Here is a 21,845-nt window from a genome sequence, read left to right on the forward strand (position 1 = left end):
CAAGCAGATGCACATCCAGGGTTCAGGTCCCATCTCTGAATATGTCTAAAAGTCATTAAAAAGTCTCCTTCAGCAAACCTCATCTCTAATTTAAAGTTGGGGGTAATCCCAAATGCTTCATTTCAAAAAGGTCTGCATTAAGGGGGAAAAAAAACTTTCCTCTTTTGCTAGAGGACTGACTTGCTTTGTATCTGCTGAAAACCTTTACAATTCTTCCATTGTATTTTAGCAAAACCCCAAGACTGAAGCATCTCATGCTAAAAATCAGGAGACAGAGCACATCAGTTCTATCCTTCATTTTTAAGTACTTTGCTCAGGCCCAGCTTCGTTTTGTATCTTGGTCCTCGATGCTTTTTGGCAGTCTGCTCCAGACTTACTGGCAAGGGCTAAAAGGTTTCTATTTAGCTGGTGTCAGCTGAGCATCTGTGCCTCCAAGAACTGGAGTGGGGGTGATCCCGGCTGCATTTCAAAAGCACATTTCTATTTGGAAGCTGCCACAATAATTTTAAATCTCAGTATGTTTGGCTATCAGGGTGACTTCCTCCAGAGGGGACCCCACTGCAGTCCTGAGTGCAGCGTCCAGTTCTGTGGAGGATTCCTGACCAGCAGAGGGAAAAGGAGCCGGGAATGCTCCCTAACCTGTGACCCTGACAACAAAAGGCAGGGAGAGTGTCTAGACCTCCAGTCTGACGGGGAGTGAAGGCGAGTATTGTGCTGCCAGCACACAGGGGCTGCCTCAGACAAGGAAGGCACACAGGCGCTGCACGACAGGAGCAGTGATGCAAACCCCAGCTGCAGCGACCAACAGCATTGCCCCCAAAACACACCAGAGCGTTGAGGGAGGGAGGGAGGGAGGGAAGGAAGGGGGCCATGCACAAGCCCACCCTTCTTGCCCACACAGGGTGTGGCAGCAGCTTTCAGGGTAGCTCCCAGACCCCAGTGCTGCTGGACCCAGTGGAGATGAAAGTGATCATCGGATTTCCAGTTTGACTGGCTTTGAGCATCCCTTTACCTTCGTGTATGTCACACATACCATCCCCACACTCCCAAATCCAAGCATCCTGCAATTCCAGCTCTGTGCAGATCTCCGACAGCAGAGAGCAAAAAACTATGATCCTTCCACAAAGCCTTTATTTTCTACTCTCCCTGTCTGTTGCAGTTGAAAGGGGACAAACCAAGATGGTCTCTCTCCACCAAATCCAAATGTTCAAAAAAGTCAAAGCCCAACGCTACCATAAATTTCTTGTGTGACCCTGGACAAGTCCATTGCTTTCTCACTGCTGTAGGTCCCCACATATAAAAATACAAATACCCTAAATAAATGCTAGAGCTAACAGCAGGTTACTGCCAGGGAACTGCGCAAAGAGAAAATGAAAGACCTATTAAAAGCCCTCCTTCATCTCTGCCAGAAAGAAAACAGTTACCCAGTACTTAAAAAAGATGCATTAAAGGAGAGCGAGCAGAAGGGGTTTAAGGACATCCCTGGCAGAGCATCAAGGGGAAGTGTTCCAGGCCAGCTGACCCTTGGAACAAGGTTTCTCCCAGGGTACTCCCACGCCCTGGCCCTGCCCTTGGCTGTGCCTTGGCCATGCCACCACAGACAGTGGCAGCAGAAACTTGCCCCAGGCACTCCCTGCAGAGAGAAGGGCTGGTCCCACACTGAAACAAACTGTCCTGCAGATCAGAACTTCTGGCAAACCAAAAATCATTAGTTTCATCTTTCCCAAATGAAAGTTAACTTACTCTTAGAAACTGAGTTTCCTGCCAGAAGACATGCTCCAACTCAGCTGGAGAGAAGGTGAAACCAGAAGGTTTCAGCACAGAGGTGGTGGCACTGCTGCACTACCTCCCTGGGCATCAGCAGAACTCACCCAAGACCTGCACCTAGCAGCCACCTCCACCAGCTGGCAGGAAACCCTCCAACATTCTCCACCCTACAGCTTGACCTTCAGAGTTACACTTGAGCCAAGCAAAACCAGCCCCAGCAGCTGAGACAGTTTATATAACCATTAAAAGCCCACTCCCTTCTGATGAGAGGTGAAATGCTGATGGTGAATAAACTGAATTCAGAGCAAGAGAGGAATTTTATTACTCTGGTAACCACCTGATGCCAATCCTTTATCAACACACTCTACCACATCCATATCTTTCTACCTGAAAAGAAGGTGAGGGACAGGAAGTTTCTTCTCCCCCTACTTCCATCACTTCCTACCACATTTCCAAAACATCATCCCTCCTGCATCAACTCCTTCTCCAGGTCCCTAGGGCTACCCAGGCACCAGTGCTGCTGGGAGTTCAGCAGGATGCTGTGTGGTGGGCACTGGGGTTAGATGCCATGTGCTCTGTACCTGCAGTCTCAGCAAGGTCCAGCCCAGGCTTCCTCACAGCTAGGCACCTGCCATGGCAGCAGCTCATCTTCTAACAACTGCATGTGATTTATTTTTGGCATGTATGCACAGGGAGACAGAGATCCTGCACTGGGATTGTATCAGAAGAATGCAGCTATGGAAACAAACCCATTTAGACTAATGTAACAAAATTCCCAAACCCACAGTAATGAAGAACAGTGCACATGGGCATTTTCACAGGGCAGGGTTGCAGCAAATATGGAGCTTCTGGGAACAGAGGAGGTTTGTCTGTCCATTGAGACAGAATTCACTCAAACCTCTTATCCGCAGACAGCACTTTTTATTCTAGTTACATTATTTTGTCTTGTGAATTTTGTTTTGTGTAGACCCTCCACCCTGCCCTTAGATTTTAAAGGGCTCATAGGCGACACCTCCTCCTAAATTATAGAACCTCCTTGATGAGGGCATCTCCTCTTCACCTTCCCTATCCATTCCCAGCCACTCTCTGTGAGAAGCTGGAGAGCTGATACAAAAGCCAGCAGAAAATTTTGCTTCCCATGGGAAAGACAGCAGCACCTGACCATGTTGCAGTGCATAGCTCTGGGCAGAGGCTGCAGCTCAGCTCAACTGATCCCCACTCAGCAGGTAAGAGAGAGTCATTTACAAAAATTTCAGAGTCTAACACTGACACCAGACATCAAGGAATTACCAGGATGATGCCGGAACAGTTTAAACTCCCTCAAAACCACAACAAAAGTGTGGTGGGTTGAAAATTCCCCCCCAACATTAAACCTCCCTTGAGTAGGTCTTGGATGCTTTCTGCCTAAGGATTGTGTTTTGACCCACTGTGTGCAGGGCTTTAGCCCAGGCAGCACAGTGATGGACATGAGCATCTCTCTGGAGTCCCAGCTCTGCAGGCAGCACCAGGGCACTCCAGGAGGAAGCGGGTGGTGGATATGGCCATGTCTGGCAATACTGGCCCAGGCTGGAGCTGCAGACAAGGACCCAGACAAGAAAGGCAAGGCAAAAAGCCATCCAACAGAGGCAGCAATGTCTGGCAGATCACAGCTTTCAGAGGCCCAGGGAGACTTTTTGGGCATGCACTGATGTCTGCAAACACAGCTCCTTGCTGGGTGCACGAATTAAACTACTAGCAGCAAGATCACCGAAGCATCCTACACCACACTCCAAATACCATCCATCAGTAAGACTTAAAAAATCCCAAAGAGTACAGGAGTGTGGTGAAGGAGCAAGCAAGTGGAGACTGCAGGGAACAACTTTACACAACAACAACAAAAACAACATACTTAATTTTCTAAGAAACCCTCTTCTTTTCACTTGCATCTTTGCCTCCCTCACAAGATACAAACATGTAAAATGGGACCAGGAAGAGCAGCACAGCAAGAACACATCCCTGCTCACACACCTTCCTCACTCACAGGTCAGGAAAACAGCAAACATCTTTGGCTAGAAGGCAAACTCCCTGAGCTACGCTGCTCAGAGCGGCAAGACACTGGGACTCCTTCTGCCCACCCATATAAAGCACTAACAGAAAATAAATATAAAGAAATCATTGACTGCTGGAGGACAATTTCTCTACAGATTGGGCAGTGTCTCAGCACTGGGGCTGTGTCTGCCCTGTGTGCACTGGCTGCTCATGGCCTTGTGCTCCTGTGCTTCCTCTGCCTGCTGTGTACACCATGATCAACACTGTGGGGCAGGGACTGGTAATATCTTCAAACTACTTTTTTTTTTATAAGCAAGGACTATTTTCCTGTGCCACTAGACTGTGCCATCGCTTAAAGTAACTGAAATACTTTTTTGGTTTATTTTAGATTATGACTTTTTATAGGTATTATAAGTACATTAAAGATCTAAACATGGTTATAGCCAAGGTCGTAAGCCCTAGTGACTTCCCAGGCTCCATACTAATTCATTAGCCATTTATTAAAATAATTTATTCACCACTTAACACTGGTTCTTACCCAGCAGGCTTGGGACAATCCCATTTTAGCAAAGATAGCTTCCTTTTGAGGGACTGTCATAAACTCAATTCTAAACAAGAGTGACCCATAAATTGTACAATATTTTTTTAAACGAGAAAATGATCTTTTGCAAACAGATTCAGCTCAAACCCAGCAAGCCTGGTTCAACAGGGCTCCCAATGCCTGGTTTTGTCTGCCATGAACACAGGCACCTCCTGCCACACTTAACAGAAGTCCAACATGCCATGACTTCAAAAGATTCAGGTTGTCAAACTACTCTCACAAAATATAGTGACTGCTTTTTTCCTCAGTGTAATGCTGATCCTTAGTTTGCCAGAGCAGGAGCAAATGGAAGAGTACTTGTGCTTAAAAAGACATTCAACTTTTGAAGATGTTTCTACACTGAGCAGCAAAAGAAAAAAAGCCCATCCAGGATTACCAGAGTGCAGCCAGCTATTGATAGACAAAAACTCTCAGGTTTGCAGAGCAGCCTCTGAAGAAACCAATGTATCCCCCTCCCTGTACCCCAAACAGCAGGTGCCGGCTGCTCTCAGGGCAGTGTAACGTACCACCCATTTTGTCAAGCAAGTAACCAGAGTGTTTATAGTACAGCAGCTGCAATCATGCAATCAGCCTTCATAATTAGATCTTGGCAACTCTTGAAATACTTCACTTACCCAGTTTACCTGGAAAGGTGCGACCTAAACATTCAGTGCCTGGAGACATTTGAAAAAAAAAAACAGAAAGCATTCGTCAGTGATGGGAGCCACCTCCAACACACCCCAGCTCCCCTCTTGGGGACTCACTCTTTAAGAGCTCCCCTGTAGCCAACCATGGTTGGTATTTGCACCCAAGCCTACCACCTCCACAGTAGCCAGGAGTACCAAAAGCACTACAAGATGGGTCTCACCACTCCCAGCAATGACCCCACATGCTTTTCCCGCACCAGAAGTTGCTGTGTGAGATCCCGTTCCTCTCCAGGCATGCCACTGCACTGGCTTCCCCAGGACTGCTCTCCTCCAGCACTCATAGCCAACTTACCCAATGACATGCCAAAGCCTTACAAAGGTTCATAAAGTTTTTGGAATCACTGAGCCCACCCCGGAGATCTTCCCATCACAGCCTACAGTGCCAGACTGCTGTCTGGCCCTGGGCAGCACTGTGCACTTCAGGGTGCTGTTGGCCTGCCTGTCATGTACTGTCTTCTCTGCAAGCACACATAGCTGAGCCTCATGTGCTGCTGAGCCTTAGTAAAGGGTCAGGGTTTCCCTATACCGCACCCCCAGTAGAGGGGACTGAAATCTTGTCCAAAACCCCATGCAATGCCCAGCAGATGTACTTTCAAGTGAGGAACAATGCAATAAACAGGTTTGGAATAAAGACAACTGGTGACCTCTCCTTGATCCATCAGTAAGCAGAGCATCACTATCTGCAAAACTGATGGGATGATGGGACCTGGATCCCTCTGACCACACCAGAACGACCTCAGTGCTTGATGGACTGCAGTGTGGCCAACTGGGCAAACACCCTGCAGAACCACAGGGGATTTCCCAGAGGAAATAAGAACTGTCTGTTACTGATAATGGTTAATTGGTGCTAATTATCACCTGTAACAGTCTGGTGCCAAAGGAGTCCTACTGGCCTATAAAAATGGCCTTTAACCTGAGAGCAGGAAGGCTCCTGGCCACCAGACACACCAAGACAAGGCTGCTGCACCTCAGGCACTCACACCACTTGCTCCTCCATCCACTCCAAATGCCACAGCTGCAGGTAGAGCAGGGAGGTTCAAAAGCTTATATTAACACATCATTCCTCCCAAATAAAGCTTTAAAAAGTTACTTTCCGTGCACCTGATAGGATAGAGATAAGCAATTATTTCACTCCAGGAAAAGATTAAGGGTCAGAGACTTGCTGGAGTGTGTCCAAAGAAGGGCAATGAAGCTGGTGAAGGGACTGTATAATGAGTCCTATGAGAAGCAGCTGAGGGAACTGGGGTGGTTTAGGCTGAAGAAAAGAAGGCTGAGGGAAGACCTTCTCACTCTCTACAACCACCTGAAAGGTTATAGAGAAGTTTGGGTTGGTCTCTTCTCCCACTAAAAAGCAACAGGACAAGAAAAAACAGCTTCAAGAAGTGCCAGGGGAAGTTTAGATTGGATATTAGAAGAAACTTCTCCCCTGAAAGGGTTTTCAAGCTCGGGAATAGGCTGCCCAGGGAAGTAGTGGAGTCCCCATCCCCAGAGGTATTTAGAAGATGTGTAGATGTGGTACTTAGGGACATACTTTAGTGGTGGACTTGGCTGTTCTGTGTTAATTGTTGGACTAAATTTTAAAGTTCTTCTCCAACCGTTTCCAATAGGCTCAGAGTCAGCTTGATGATTTTAAGTCAGGATGATTTAGAACAGCAAGTTCAGATGTATGGAAAATCAATGTTTTGTGTACAGGAGGCATTCAAAAGTGAGCATGCAAGCACACAGCATCACTCTCATTCACACAGGCAGCTGATGGCCTCCCTACGTGTGTCCCACCAGAAGTGGAACCAATATGGACTGTGATGGGAAGAAAGGAATTCTGCTGAGCCAGCATCAGTGTGGCAGCAGACTGGGACCTTCTCCTTGTTCCTCTACATCCAGCTCACTGCAGAGAGCCCTGAAAAGGGTAGAAGACTGAAAGAGTGAAGGCTGAAAAAAGAGTGGAAGGCCATAACAGGGGTATGAGGCTGAAACAGAGAAAGAAGAAGCCTTGCAAAAAGTGGAGGCTGAAAAGTGATGGGAGGCCAAAGGAAAAGTAGAGCCTGAGGAAAACTGGAGGCAAAAAAGGCTCAGGAGGCCTAAAACGTATGGGAGTACAAAGGTAAAATCACAAGTTGAGAAAAAGATCCTTCACGCCTGCAGCTGTTCAGCTCAGGATCAGTTGTTCTCAGTTTAAATTTCCAGAAGGGTAGAAAGCAGCAGCTCTCTCCCTAGCCCTGCTCTGCAGTACAGGCAGTGCCCTGCTGGTGTTGGGCACTGTGCACAGCCCAGGTGTGATACCCTGTGCACACACGGGCACATGGCTCCAGCACAGGATGTGTCACCCAAGATGTTTTGGCAGTGGCCTGGGATGTGTGGGAGAAGTGAGCCTGAACCCTCTGGAGTCAGGTGGGATTGTAGGATGCAGCTTCTCCCCTGGCTCTCACATGCTCACACTTGGCCTTTCTGCTTAGCCGTTCACTTTGCCAACTTTACAAACGCAAACTGAGAATTTGCTTTAAGCTTGACCAGAGCCACACTCAGCTCTCCTCCCTTCCTCCCTATATACATATTTTTTTTTAATGCAATCGGCAGCAGGAAAGAGATACAGGAGTGGCTGAACAGCCGGTGCATATTCCCTGTGGATCAGTGCCCGGAGCCCTTCTGCAGCCTCAGTCCTGCCAGACAACTCCATGTGAAGGGTGGCTCACGCTGTCTGCCTACCAGCAGTGGCAGCAAGGAACCAGTAATTATACTGGCTGGACCAACACCTGCTAGTGGTTTTGTCTTACACTGTTTGTGCAACCAAATAGGCTGCCAAGAAAACAAAGATGTACTTAGTCTAAACAGGTGAAAACATGAAACAGGGAATGGAGCTGTTGTGTTTGTCTCATGAAGCCTGTACGCAACGCATGCTGGAAAATGATTTTTGGTTTAGTTTGCAAGAAGGCTCCAAAAGCAGGTAGAAGCATAGCATGCACTGCAAAGCCAAGTCTTTGCTGCAGGAGGAGAGATGAGGACTGCCCATCGCCAGAGCCCACACTGCAGTGCAAGGCACATGGATGCTCTTCACCAGGCTGCAACACCAGCACCAAAAAGGCTTGGCTTGCCAGCATCACAGCCAGCACAGTCCAGCTAAACTGGATGCCCTACATGGGATGTGGCAGCCCTCACCCAGCACTGCCTGCAGATCAGAGATGCTCCCAAAAAAAGGCACCCAGTCAGTTTAGTGCAGAAGTGCCTGTTTTCATTCCACACAGGCTGGGGACTGGACCCCTTAGAGTGCTTTTCAATCAGCAGTGAGGTAAGAAGGGGAGGGTGAATATCCCAAAGGACCAAGGACAAAGACCCCAAAGAAGCACTCAGGCCAGCCCCAGCCTTCGCTGCCTTTCTGCAAGGAAGGACAGCTAGGAAAGCTCCTAACTGCACCAGGTCACACCCAAGCCACTCTCCCCCATCAGCAGATGGGGTTTATTGTAGATGGTTCGTCCTGGAATGAAAACATCAGCCCCACCTCTCAGAGCCTATTTACTGAATGCCACTAAACATTATACAGCGGCAAAAAAAAAGTGTATACCAGCAACATCTGGAATTTATCCCTTCCTTCTGAGAAAAAAAAAAAATCACGCCTTATTCTTTTTGAGAAAGAAAAGTGATTATATAGAATTAGAATGCTGGAAGAAGATGGAGAAGAGAGCAGAGATTTTCTTTGAAATGCTGTTTGGACAATAAAAAAGGATAGTTTCAAAGAAGCAGCAAATCCTATCTCAGCTTTTTCCGCCCTGCCTCACAGTGCCAGGCTTTCATCCCATGTGTTGGTTAAGGCACTCTTAGGAAACAAAGAGTTTTTACATTCTTGCAAAACATTTAGTAAGCTAGAAAGAAAACCAGCTCCAAGTCCTAACTGGTTGAAGATACATCAAATAAAAGCTTAATTTTTCAATTCCTGCCAACAAGATTTAGAGGAGCCTTGCTTTCTATAGAGAAAAACTATTTGGGGAGCAGCTTTGCAAAGGAGGATGGGTCAATCTTTACCCAAGAGAGTCTGTCTCTCCAGACTGAAGAATGGAAAGGTTCTAAATATAGAAACAGGAAAGACTATCTGGATTAATATGAGGATCCAAGGTCAAAATGTGATGCACTCCACTTCCTCAGGCTCCCAATCCCAGAATGGCTGGGTGACAGCCTACAGCATCACCTGGCCCCAGCCTCAACTGGGGAAGCCTTGGAAACCCCTCCAGCCTTCCCGAGCTGGAAAGCAAAGCAGTCACTCTCATGCCAAACCCACAGAAGTGCCTCCAGCTACTAAATTACCCAACGACTTAAACTAACTGCATTGATCAGGCTGGAAAACAAAGCTGCAGCTCTTGGCATGTGCACAGTTAGGAGGGCACAGCTGCAAGAGTTCTGCATTTTTCATCTGCAAGTAGTTACAACCACAGTAAGAGCTGCCCCTTCTGCTGCCCATCCCTGACACCATGTGCTGCAGGGAGAGACCAAAGGGAGAACATGGGGGAGAGGAAATTGCTGCCCACCCGCCTTCCAGAAGCAGAACCACAGCAAATGACAGCTATGTCCAATATTGCAAATGAGGGCAAGGCTGTTCCTAGAACAAGTCTTATTACTCCGGCTCCTCAACCCCCATCTCCTTGGCTGTGCATGGACTGGATGCAGGATTTCATCAGGACATTAAACTCAGAAGCTGTAAAATCACTGTGCAAAAAACCAATTATACCTATTTTCGTAACAGCCAATTTAAGCTCATATTTAGGTCTTCTCACATATCCCTATGTTACATAAAGCAGTTCTTCCACTTGAAATGTAGCTTTCTAAAGGCTATTTTGCTTAATTTAATAGATGCTTAACGTGGGTCTGTAAATCTCAAGATGCGTAACCAAGGAAGACACATGGCTGCAAGATACAGCATGATCCCTTCCCAAGCAAACAGAAAGAACAGGAGAGGATGAAAAGCATCTCCAGATCCGTGAGCCTGCTGTGACTGGAGTGCACTTGTGGTCTGAAGAGCAGCAAAACCCCACGGTCAGGTCAAAAGAGAACTAACTGAGCATCGGCATGCAGCTGTTAACCCCCTCAAGACCAGCCTGAACTCTGCTGGTGGCACAGCAGGCTGGACCCTTCCCTCCCTGCATAACCACATTAGCCGAACTGAGCCCACTCAGGCATGCTTCCCTCACGTTTGAAACAGCTACTTTCTGAACTTAATTAAATGCAGTCATCTTTTTTCTTTCCCCCCACCCCTTCTCAAAAAAAAAAAAAAAAGCTGCATTAATAAAAAGCTCTATTAAGTTGAGGCTGTCCATTACATTTATTGTTCCTTACAACTCAGGCCTGGATGGCAAGTCAGTGGATGTTGAGAAGTATTTATCAAGAAAACCCATGAGGCTGATGAGGATTAAAAGCTATCAGCAAGACAGAATACGTCTGTAACCTGATAGTTTGCTGCTCTGTGCCTTACTCTGAGCATGCGGGACCCCCAGCAGAGACCTCTGCTCCTTCTCCCTGTTCTTGAGCCCACCTCTGGCACAGTCGGACAGACAACCATCACCCGCACCCACAGGAACAGCTGAAAAAGGGGCCACTTGTATACACTGCCACCAAAAAGTTACACCAGAGAAACAGAAAACATTCCTCATGTTACACACCAGTGATCAGCATCATTAAGCACTACACATCTCATGTGCCTTTGCTGTATTTAAGTGTAACAAGTACATGTGATATTCGTGTTCATTACATGGGAAGTTATTGCAATTTAAGATAGTTTTCATTCTGAATGGTGTGAAGCAAATGTCCATAAATCATGGTGCTCCTTAACTGTCCTAAAGGCAGCACCTGAGAGGCAAAGGCACTTCAAGGGCTCAGTGCTGAAGAGCCGAACCTGCATATGGTCCTCTAAGTTACTGAAGTTGAGAGACCACCCTTGATAAGGTAGAATAATGGTGGAAAGAATGCAAAAAAAAAAAAATGGAAAGAGCAAAACCTGCTCCTCCAGGAGCAGCAAGTAGTCGAGGCATGTGCCTTCAGTGACGCCTTTGCAGCCCAAGTCAGTCCAGAAGATACTGATCTTCTCTGACTCTTGAGGAACCAGGACTCAGTGCACTGATACTTCTAAAGAGCACATGGAAATCCAGCCTGGTTTTGAGCTTAGAGCACGCACCAGGAACAAGCTCAGCTCTGGGTCATTTAAACTCCCAAGCTCTGGGTTTCACCCCTGTGACTCCAGCAGCCATCCTGTGCCCTCAGCACCAAAGGAAACAGCACGGGAGGGTACAGGAGGCTGCATCACAGCTTCACTTTAGGGGGCACCTCCAGTTTTTGTAACAAATAATAATATTAATCACAATATTAAATAGAAATCACTAAGGGGGAGAATTTCCAAGCTCATAGCAGATCCACCAGCAAGCTGCTACAGGAGGCAAGCTTCTCCAGGATTCCTCAGCAGCTGAACCCATGGGTGCATGGCACATGGATGGAGGAGACAGCGAGCAGATTCAGGAGGCCAGTTTAGAGACTCAGGCTTGGAAATGCTAGTCTTAACTCTCAGTGGTTAGACGTCTTTTGGGAATGCATCCAAATGGCACTGCTTCCTTCCCACTTGCCCTGCAGGTAAATCTAGCATGTGGCTTACACAATCTGTTGACTTAAATAAAGCAAGGGCAGAAGAAGAAAGCTATTCAGACATCAGGAGAGGCTCATCAGTCCTTTGGGCAAAAGTCTGGGTCACTTCCCCCTCCACAGCATACGTGGTGTGTCAGCCAGGGCCTTATCTCCCTTTGCAAGAGCACATGCAGCAAGGGTGCAGCAGAAATGGTCACAGTGTTCCAAACGTCAGTAAAAGGACAACAACATGTTACCAAATTCTTCCACACTTTTGGCCAGCACTGATGCTTAAATTCAATTTACAGAAATCTGAGTCCATAAGCCCCATGCTCCAGTCAAGTCCTTTGAAATCAAACATACCCAAGCAGTGACCACAGGAGTCCCCAAGGGCTCAGGGAGATGGGGTCACTGCCACTTCCAAACCTCATGGCACTGGTCCAGTTGTGCCTCCAACTCACCTCCACAATAACACTCATCCATACTGCGGACATGGGATGTTTCTGAAGCACTGTGAGACCACTGTGTGATCTGCAAGTGCAAAATCTTGCTGGATGTATGTTTTCTCAGGTGCAAAACCTGCTGCAGCATGCAAGACTGACATGCAGACAGGCACTGGCAGTAAGTGGTCTGGAGCAAGCCCTCATCCATACACCTCAGGAGCACTTCTTGCCTCTGTTAATTTCTGTTGCTAGTCTCAAACTCCCTCCTTCTCACAATCCAATCAGGCACCTAAGTGCCAGACCTGGGGCCTGGCTCCACCACTTGCCAGCATGGCAGGAGCAAACTGCCTGCCCCAAAGCTAAAGACTAAAATCTGACCAAAGTTAACTGACATGGCTACAGCCAGGGATGGTGTGTTATCAGAGTTAGAAAGGGGAAAATTAATTCTCACAAGTAGTGAAATAGGATGGAAGTAAAGGAAGGCTACCTCGTAAGGTGCAGGACATCTTCTGTCTGAGATTTTAAAGCGTTCAAGATGCACTTGGAAGGAAAACTGACTCACCTGGCCACCACTGTCTCTGCTAAGATGTTACACAACCATTCTGTCTGGCGTGCAAATGAGAAACCCTACCTCTGATCATCAATGGCAAGTTAATTAAGTATTAGGCCAAATTCTGCATGTAAAACATATAACGACTGAAGTCAGCAACAGCAAAGAGCCAGACTTCGCTACTACGAATAATCATAGCACAAGTCAACGGCTAAATCTCAAGGAAGGTAAAAGAGCCTACCATAGCAGTTACGATGGTGAGCTCCTTAGGAGGCAAGATAAACACTCAATCCATCTCTCCTATCAGACCTATGTTAACACTTAAATAGGACATACTAGCATGATCTTTGGCAATGAGCAGATGTGGGTTTGAGTAATGGTTAGTGTTATTTAACCAGTTATATTCACTAATGTAATTGACACCTATTCCATCATCCTTAATACACCCACTTCTTTCTCTGATACCATAAATAGATTAGAAAAGTTTCTGCAGATGGCCATGACCCCATTTGTTTGTGCACTTAGCCATGTATGAATCACTCTTGGCTTGTAGCAGCACTCTGGAATTACTGAAAGATAACTAGTCGGCACAGACACCAATAAATGAATCATGCTTTCCACAAGACCAAACCTTTGGGCTTTCGCAGACTCCAATTACAAAGTAAGAAGAAAAGAACAAAGAAATTACTCAGTCTATTTGCACAAAGTCATGCAGAGTTGATTCATAGTTTTACAGAATTATTACTGACAATCATTTGTAGGGGTTTAGAGTAATAAACCAGCTACTTTGCATATTGGACAGAATGAAGAGATGGGAAAAAAATCCCCAAACCATGTCTGGCCTATATTCTTGAAAAGTAGCATTGATTTTTGTGCAACTGTCTCTTCATTCTTAGTACATTCCAAGCCTGGGGCTTAACCAGCTTTCATTCTCCAAGGCTAAACTCTGCTTTGCTGGATTGCTTGGGCCAAGCTCACATATGTGGGAAATCCTGTTGCACCTGTGCTAAAAAGTGCACAAACCTGAGGCCAGCAAACCATCACAGGCACAACTCCTCAGCACTGGGGGCACAAGCAGAGTCTCATGAACAATCAGAAAACAGCTATGTGCAAAAGCACGTACCTTTCAAAAAGCACACTTTTGAATGCAAAAAATTAGCCAGTCTGAGGCATTTCATTAAAGATCTGTGTGAAACTGAATACACCAAACAAAAACGTATGAACCCCTTGAAAGCACTGTGGACATCCACCAACACTGACAACTCATGAGGCAAGTTTCAAATGATGTGCAAGGTATCTTTATGCAACGCTACTGCGACAACACTAAGAATACACCACACAGAGAAAAAACAACCCACTTCTAGATGGAACACAAACCTGGTCTTCTATCAATAAGAAACTGGAAGTGTGACTACTTGGAAAAAAAAGAGATACTGTACTAATTACAACCTTAGCAATGCTACCTTGCTGTACACAGTGAAAAATGGTAGTGTTAAGCTAAAAAAAAAAAAAAAATCTGAAGGTGGTGGTGAAATTGGTGACTACTCAACTCTGAAACACACACTAGTGCACTCAGTGCTTGTAGCATCTCTGAGCATGACAGCCAAGCCACACAGCCTTACATGTCCCAGATCAGTATCCTGCACCAGAGAATGCCAAGGAGAATGTCCAGCTGAAAAAAGTCACTGACAGTTTGGAAAAGTTTAATAAATGCATACACAATGCTATTTGTTTATGGCCTTCCAGAGATGCTACCTTTTACATGTAACTGAAGGCACAACTTCATAAGCTAATTTGGCTTGTAAATGACATGTGTGCCCTCTGCTACACACGAGCAGAACTTGGTCCACAAGCAGAGAGCTGACAGCCTGGTAGACCTTAGAGTCATGGCTCAGGCAAGGCCAAAAACAGCATCGGAAGAGCTACCACACAGCTCTCAATCAATTTAGGAAAGCTTGCTTATTTGTCCTCACCCTTAAGGCTGCTCATTTCCAAGGGAGGTGTAAATGCTACCCCAAACAGGCTATAAGAAGGAAAGACACTATGCAAGGTTTAAATGAAAGCCTTAATAAACATTCCCACTTCCTACCCTCTTTCCTACTCTACCCATACTACATACATTCACACAACAAGCTCTCTTATATAAGAATACATAGGTGACAACCACCTTCTCCGTCCAGTGAGAGCTTATCTGAGTATGTTCTGTGGGGGAAGAAGGGGAAGAAAATGCTCCCAATAGCACCACTGAAACAACACCAGGTTGTGTTTAAAAGGTTTGAGTCACTAGAATCAAGATCTTTAGACTAAAAGGATGCATCCTTTAGAAGACAAAAGGAAAAAAACCCCACAACCCTAAAGCTGGAACCTGTAATATTAGGTGGATGCTTAGATAAATACTGTACAACATACCACAGTAAAAATGCTAATGCAAGTTTAGGTTTCACACTGGAGATATTTCCAAAGATTTGCAAAGCTTTGATAATATTTAACATCTCTACTAATTTCCTTTTTGGTGTAATTGTAAATTTACCATAGTAGCCAAAAGATCTGGGATGAACTACAAGTTCTTGCTGGCTCTTAAGCCAGCAAGAATAATGTGTGCTGTTACTATTTTCTCTCAAAACATACCTCAGCAAAACTGACTTAAAATGAGGAAAGAAATTGTGAAACTGTCATTACAAAGAAGCACTTAAAATGCAGATCAAAGTGCTGCCTTAGAAACTGTATTCCTTGCCAAATCATCAAAGCTTTCTTTACTCTCAATAGCTCCCCAAATCCTCTGATTTGGATGATAAACTCCTACAGCTGAAATGTATCTGCTTTAAAAAAAAAATAATATGAAAAAAACCAAACCACAAACAAAAAGCCCAAACTTCACAACTCCTCTGGTTGCTAACAACTTCATTAACCACTTTGTTTTCAGCTACTTTCTTGTTTTACTAACTCTGTTAAATTTCACAAATGTGTTCATGCCTGTATGCACACACAGGCAGTACCCTGTTTCTTGTTCAGGTATTGAAAACTCATCAGCTCACCGAGGTGCAGATGTATATGTTCCCTTCTTGCAAGCACCAAAGTGCCAGAAGCTCAGGTAGCTGTTCCTGTGCTCCTGAAGAGCTCCATGACTGCATCTAGAGCGGCAACGAAGCAGCCCACACAATCAGGTCCGAAAGATGGCTGGGTCAGATCTTGCTCTCACAGAAAAAGGCCCTGTACCAAAATCCTCCCTGTTCTCTCTGGGGCCAGACTCAGCCATGCTGCTCGCAGCCATGGCAAGTCTCTCATGTGTTTCCTCACCTGGGATCTGCCCAAGTGACCTACCTTCTGCCACCCAAAATAATTGTAAAATAATCACCCAGCAATTTAGCCACACAGACAGGAAGAACACTGCATAAAACATCCCCATCGATGTTAATGATTCCTTTGCTTTATGGACGTCTGGGAGTGTGCTCATGGTGTGAACCAAGTTTCCACTTAATTGCAGCAAAGTGGCCCTTGTACCTCTCTCCTCATGAGCATTCCAGCCAGGCTTTATTACTTTGATGAGACATGCCAACAACAGATACACCATGCATCAGGGAACTAACCTGAGGGATCTGATAAGACAAACCATACACCACACATAGGATCTCTTTCCAGGAAGCAAACTGGTAGTCAGTTTTTACATGAAACACCATTTCAAATAAATGGCTTTTTTTAGCTAATTAGGGTTACCGAATTCTGACAGTTGCTATTACCTGAAACAAGACCAACAGACATGATTGTGCAATGAGTTACTCAGAAAAGAAGCTGGATTGTAATTACTGTCTATTAGTGACACCACTATTTTGGTACTTCCCTTGGAAAGGTCTCCTCATGTCTATCCATTTATAATTTGGGTTCACAAATTCATTCTAAAACTGGATTTAGCTAGCCACCAACTCTCAGCCTGAGATATCTAAAAATATTATTGTATTTGGTGAGCACCAGCAAATGAAAGCAAGAACATATATTTGTAGGTGCTCTTCTCTCCATCTGCAAAGGAAGCAGCACTAGTTCAGCTAATTCAGTATCATGAAAATTCAGAGGTGATCCCAGACCCTACTTTGGGATCTCCTGGCTTTAAGGAAAGGATTATGGTTGCTGTTTACCACACACTCCTTCAGCGCTGATACTCTCACACCTAGAATCTGAAAACATACTACTAAATAAAACGAAGGCAAGCCAAAGGCTCATTCATGGCAGAAGCCAACAGGACAAACTATGTCAAACACTCTTCTCTGAATATACCCTGATACTGACTGAAAAGGAAGAATTAGCCATGTTGTTTCCACTCTGCATTACATATGAACACCTCCAATTACATAGGATCACCTCTGGTGCTGTGTGTACCAGTCCCACTGTGCAGCACAACACAATCCAGGTGTTCACCTAGAGGAAAAAAAACAAAGTTTGACTATTTTTCCTCCATTTCCTTCTCCACGTCTTTTCATTCTCCCATTCAACAGTGACTGTAAAACACGAAGATTATAATCACCACCTGAGGGCATAAAATACTGTAATTTTAAGACCCCTGTGCTCTCCAGGCTCAGGGAATTAAGATTCTCCCTTCTGTGCTGTGTATGAGGGGTGGGACCACCACAGACCTGGAACATCAGACTGTCAGGGTCCCTGGACACATCCACAGGCATACACAGACACTTCTTAGGCCACTCTAAGTAAAAGCCATCCATGCTTCATCCTCCTGGATTGTACACTGGGATGCTGATCTCAGCAAAAAGCACGGCCAGAGCCAGACATGGGTAGCTCCCCAAGCTGGCCGCAGTCAAACAGAGATACCACAAACTGAACACACTCTGTGCAAATGCTCTCCAGCTTGCTGAAACACAGGTAGCAGCTCTGGCTTCCCTCTGTGTCCCTACCTACAGGAGGAAAACTGCAGGTGGAAAAAAGAAGTATGGTGGTTATGAAGCCACTCTGCCCTGGAAGAAGCCATAACTTGCCACTGACACAGTGTCAGGAAAGAAGCTGACACGGTGTCAGGAAAGAAATGTATCTGCCAAAAAAGCCGTTTCAAATGGAAAGGAGACGTCAGCCCTGGTTGAGCATTTGGTTTGTTGTTAAACCAAAGAATGTGAAAACCTAGAAGTCCTTGCCGGGACAGAAACCTGCTCTCATGGCTTGCTCATCCCAATCCACTGCTTCCTGGGCACACTGCTCTGGTACTGATGTCACAGCAATGCTGCCAGGTTGGGGAAACAGCTTCACCTCCTCAGGGAGATGTAACAACAGCTCTTCAACTCCCGAATGCTTCGGCTAACATTACTGCAGGAATGACGCCTCTGCCGAGAGGCACCCAGCCCAGAGAGAGACCTGCCCTCACACCTCATGCCTGAGGATATCCTCTCACAGGGATGCCCAGGTGCCTGTGGAGGCAGCATTCACAGCCTGGCACTCAGACCCTTTGGGAGAAGTCCCCGTGGGGTGTGAAGCAGTCCTAGCACGGGTGTGAGGCCTCTATGCCATTGTCCAGAGCAAGCAGGAGCTGGCAGGTCACACCAACCTGGTCAGGAGCTGAGCTGCCCATGGCGAGTGAGCAAGCGGGGAAGGCAGCAGGGAGGCAGGCACACCGCCTCGTTCCCTACGCCAAATAATTAGTTATTTACAGACTCTTCCGCCACGACAATCACCCCTGACCTCCTTCATCAAGCCGAAGCGATTAGAGACCACTGCCGCAGACGTCTGGCTGCTTAAAGCCGCCCAGCATATTGGCACTACAGCCCCGGCAGCGGGTGAGACTCCGCTCCCCCGCCCCCAAAAAAACCCTTTTATAATCCTAATCTGGGAGCGCCACACACAGAAACCAGCTGCTCCCTTCACTGCAGCGCTGCAGCCTGCTACACGGAATAAAGCCTGCAAAGAAGTATTTTTGGGGATCGGTTGTACAGTTAACCTAATTAGAGGGTTAAATTAAGAGTTCACAGTTATGCCACTTTCCTGGAGCATTCCTGCACAGTAACCTTTGGCTAGAAAATTAAATAGCATCTGGTGGAAGCTACTCTAAGGTTCCCTCAAAGTCATATTAGACAGATAAATAAAAATCAAGAGACTGGGGGGGGAAGCTGTATAATGAATTTGTCGCAGGCAGGCTCAGCTCTGTCCTTTCCAGTGAACCCAGGTGGAGGAAGCGATCGGGTAACAGCCCCTGCAGTGCAACCAAAGCCCTCCTGTAGCACAGAGGTGAGTTAATGCCACCTGCCATCGGCAGGAAATAAATAAGTAACATTGGTGATAAAGAAACCTATTTGAAACTGAAATATGGGCAGGCAGCACCCAGGGAGCTCAATCCAGGAGCTAAACGGAATTCAGTGTCCAAGTGTCAGGACCCCCAGAGCTGAGTGGCTGACACAGGGTGGGACAAGCCAGGGGAAGGACCTCAGGAGCAGTAAAACATCAGGCACGAAGCTCCCGCAACACCCATTCACATCCAGGCAAGGTGTCTTCCAGCATACCGCACTGTCCCCAGCCTCTCACACCCCCCATCCATAACTGGCACCTGCCTCCTACCAAGTCTTTTGTACACTGAAAGAAATGGAGAAACAAATTACAAAATGTGCTATTTCTAAAAAGTCAAAGAATTAAATTAAAAGCCCAAGCTGCTCCAACAAAAGCTCATGCCAAGAGTTAGACTGGAAGAGAAGCTTTTTCTTCAAAAGACATTACACATTTTAATTCACAACTTTTATCATAACCATGGGCCTTGATCAGACAAAGTCAAGTCTCTCATCCTTGCAGTTCTGTGGGACACAGTTCATGTTCCCCAACTGGCTGGCACAAAAAAGAACTGTATCTTCATTATTTATACACGGCCATTGGTATGTACATCTAGCCCGGCCTGTTAAAGTCAGGAAAGAATAATGGCCTATTCAGTACCGGTAGTGTTAATAAAATCAGGCAAATCCAGCTTAGTTTTGTCTGAACACGAATGAGATTAAATCAAGATTAAATGTGCATACAGTACAAAGGGTATGGTTTATGCTAAAATTCAGAATGAACACATTTTAGTACCCAGCATACAAATGCCTACAGACCTTCCCCAGGACTCAAGACACCTGAATTAAAACAACGATGAAACTGGAGAAGGCAAAGGCAGATTACACTGGACAAAAGCCACCAAAACACCAAGGGACAGATGCTGGCTCTAATATGCAACTGTGCAGCCCCACTGGAGGTAACGGGACAAATCCTGCGCTAGGCAGCAACTGACACAGCTGACTTTCCTCTGCACGCACCAAGCACGACTCTGCCCCGTCACAGTGCCAGCAATGTATGCAAAATCAAGACTCTTTCCCAAGTTTTCATTTTGGGACATTTTGCATTAGTCTGTGCAGGGTTTAGACTTCACGACACAGAACCAGATGTTAAGTGGGGTACAATCTGACAGCCAACCAAAACCGGTCTCTTTACAGAAAATAGCATTTGCTTTAAATTGCCAGAGAAACCAACTAATTTCTCTTTTCTCGGTAGCAATATTCTCTCTTCTCCTCCACAGACTTCACTTCTAACAGGGCAAGAGCAAACAGAAAAGTAGTGGGTATTTAGGTCAGGTACTGTACTCACTGCTACTCTGCCAGGGTTGAAAAATATTAATAGAGGCAAATACCCCTTTCTAACGAAAAGCCCCCAGGGGCTGGAGGCGGGGGGAACAGGTTCCAAAATATAAACCCTACCCGGGGCTCCGGAACGCAGTGCTCTCCCCCTCGCAGTACCGATAGGAAGGTGATTCACACCGGGGCTAGCGGAGATCCTCGGAGAAAACTGAGGGCCGGGATCCCCAGCATCACCCCTCATACCAGAGGGAAAGACGCGGGGACAGAGGCGGCTGCACCAGCGGGAGCATCGCCGGGACTCAGGCGCGGGGGAAGGGGCGAAATGCGGGTGGTGACGGAGCCAAGATGAGGAAGAGCTGGGATTTCGCACTCAGCTGCCGGGAGGGCGAGGCGCGGAGAAAAGAACGCGGGAGCGGCCAGCTCCGCAGGCAGCCTGGGGAGGCTGAGACCGGGGTCTCTCTGCCGGCCCGTCCCGCCGGGTCCCGCCCGCTACCGGCCCGCGCACTGTCACACTATGTCACACCCGCACTAGACACCCCAACGGCAACATAAAATAGCTCAGAGCTCGCGCGGAAGGCAACAAAAATTAAATAATCACTCAAGAGAAAATGCATCGCGGCGAAGGGTCCCGGCGCTGCTGGGGAGCCCCGTCGGAAAGTTCCGTGCCCGCGGCGAGGACACCGTGCGCCCCCCCGCAACCTCGCACCCGCACCCGGTGAAGTCGGGGCCGGCCCCGCGGCAGCAGCAGGACAAGTACTTACTGATCTCCATGCTCTGGAACAAAGACCTTTTGCAGTTGCATGTGCAGGACACATTGGGCTGAATAGCTGCGGCCGTGCTGTTCAGACCCATTAAGTTATACATTTAAAAAAAAAAAAAAAAAGAATTAAAAAAAAAAAAAAGGCGACGGCGACACAAAGAACTTCACGGCCGCCGCCGAGAGCTCTCCGGGCAGCACCACATAAAGCCGGGGCTCCTCCTCGGCGCGGGGAGGGGAGTAGGGGGGGGGGGGGGGGGGGCGGGCGGGAGGAGAGAAATGCAGCTGCGATCAAAAATTGGAAATAAAACCCCGGCCCGGCACGGCGCAGCGCCCCCCGCAGCGGCTCGGCTCGGTGGCTACTTCGTGCCCCCACCCCCCCGTCCGTCCCGGGACGCGGCTGGGCTGGTTGAGGCCGCGGCAGCCCCGCACTTTTGTGGGGCGCGGCGCGGTGGGAGCGCGGTGGGAGCGCGGCCCGCCCGCTCCCGCTCCCGCCCCCCGCGCTCATTCACGGCCACGGGGACGCGGCCGCGCGCCGCCGCCAGCCGCGGGCGGGCTCCATGACGTCAGCGCCAGACGGGGACTGCCCTTTCCCCCGCGCCGCCGCCGCCAACGGGAACGGGAGCGAGGGGGGGGGAAGGCGGGGGCTCCTCGGGAGCGCGCGCGCCGGGCTGCCCCGCGCGGGCTGCGCGGCGGCTCGTGAAGGCCACTGCGTCCCCCCGGCCTCCTTTCTCCCGGGGACCGGCACCGCACGGAGCGGCCTTTGCCGCGGGCACCGGCGGGGAGAGACGGCAGGTAACGGAGGTTCGCCGGGAAGGGTGTCAGCCCAC

At 47.5% G+C, this 21,845-nt stretch overlaps 1 protein-coding gene across 3 annotated transcripts in view; it reads right to left on the reverse strand.

Annotated features, from left to right (window-relative positions):
- The window catches only part of PMEPA1 (prostate transmembrane protein, androgen induced 1), a 46,644-nt gene extending 25,522 nt beyond the window's left edge, over positions 1-21,122 (reverse strand). For 2 of the 3 annotated variants that reach the window (XM_054391962.1, XM_054391963.1), the window contains exon 1: positions 21,020-21,122. In XM_054391962.1, the coding sequence (XP_054247937.1) occupies positions 21,020-21,122 (103 nt within the window). Of the gene's footprint in view, positions 1-5,010; positions 5,050-21,019 lie in introns of all 3 variants that reach the window. The other variant, XM_054391961.1, reaches the window with a different exon arrangement.
- Between the last annotated feature and the right edge of the window lie 723 nt (positions 21,123-21,845).

Source organism: Indicator indicator, chromosome 24, assembly GCF_027791375.1.
Source record: "Indicator indicator isolate 239-I01 chromosome 24, UM_Iind_1.1, whole genome shotgun sequence".
In the NCBI taxonomy this organism is placed as follows: Eukaryota; Metazoa; Chordata; class Aves; order Piciformes; family Indicatoridae; genus Indicator; species Indicator indicator.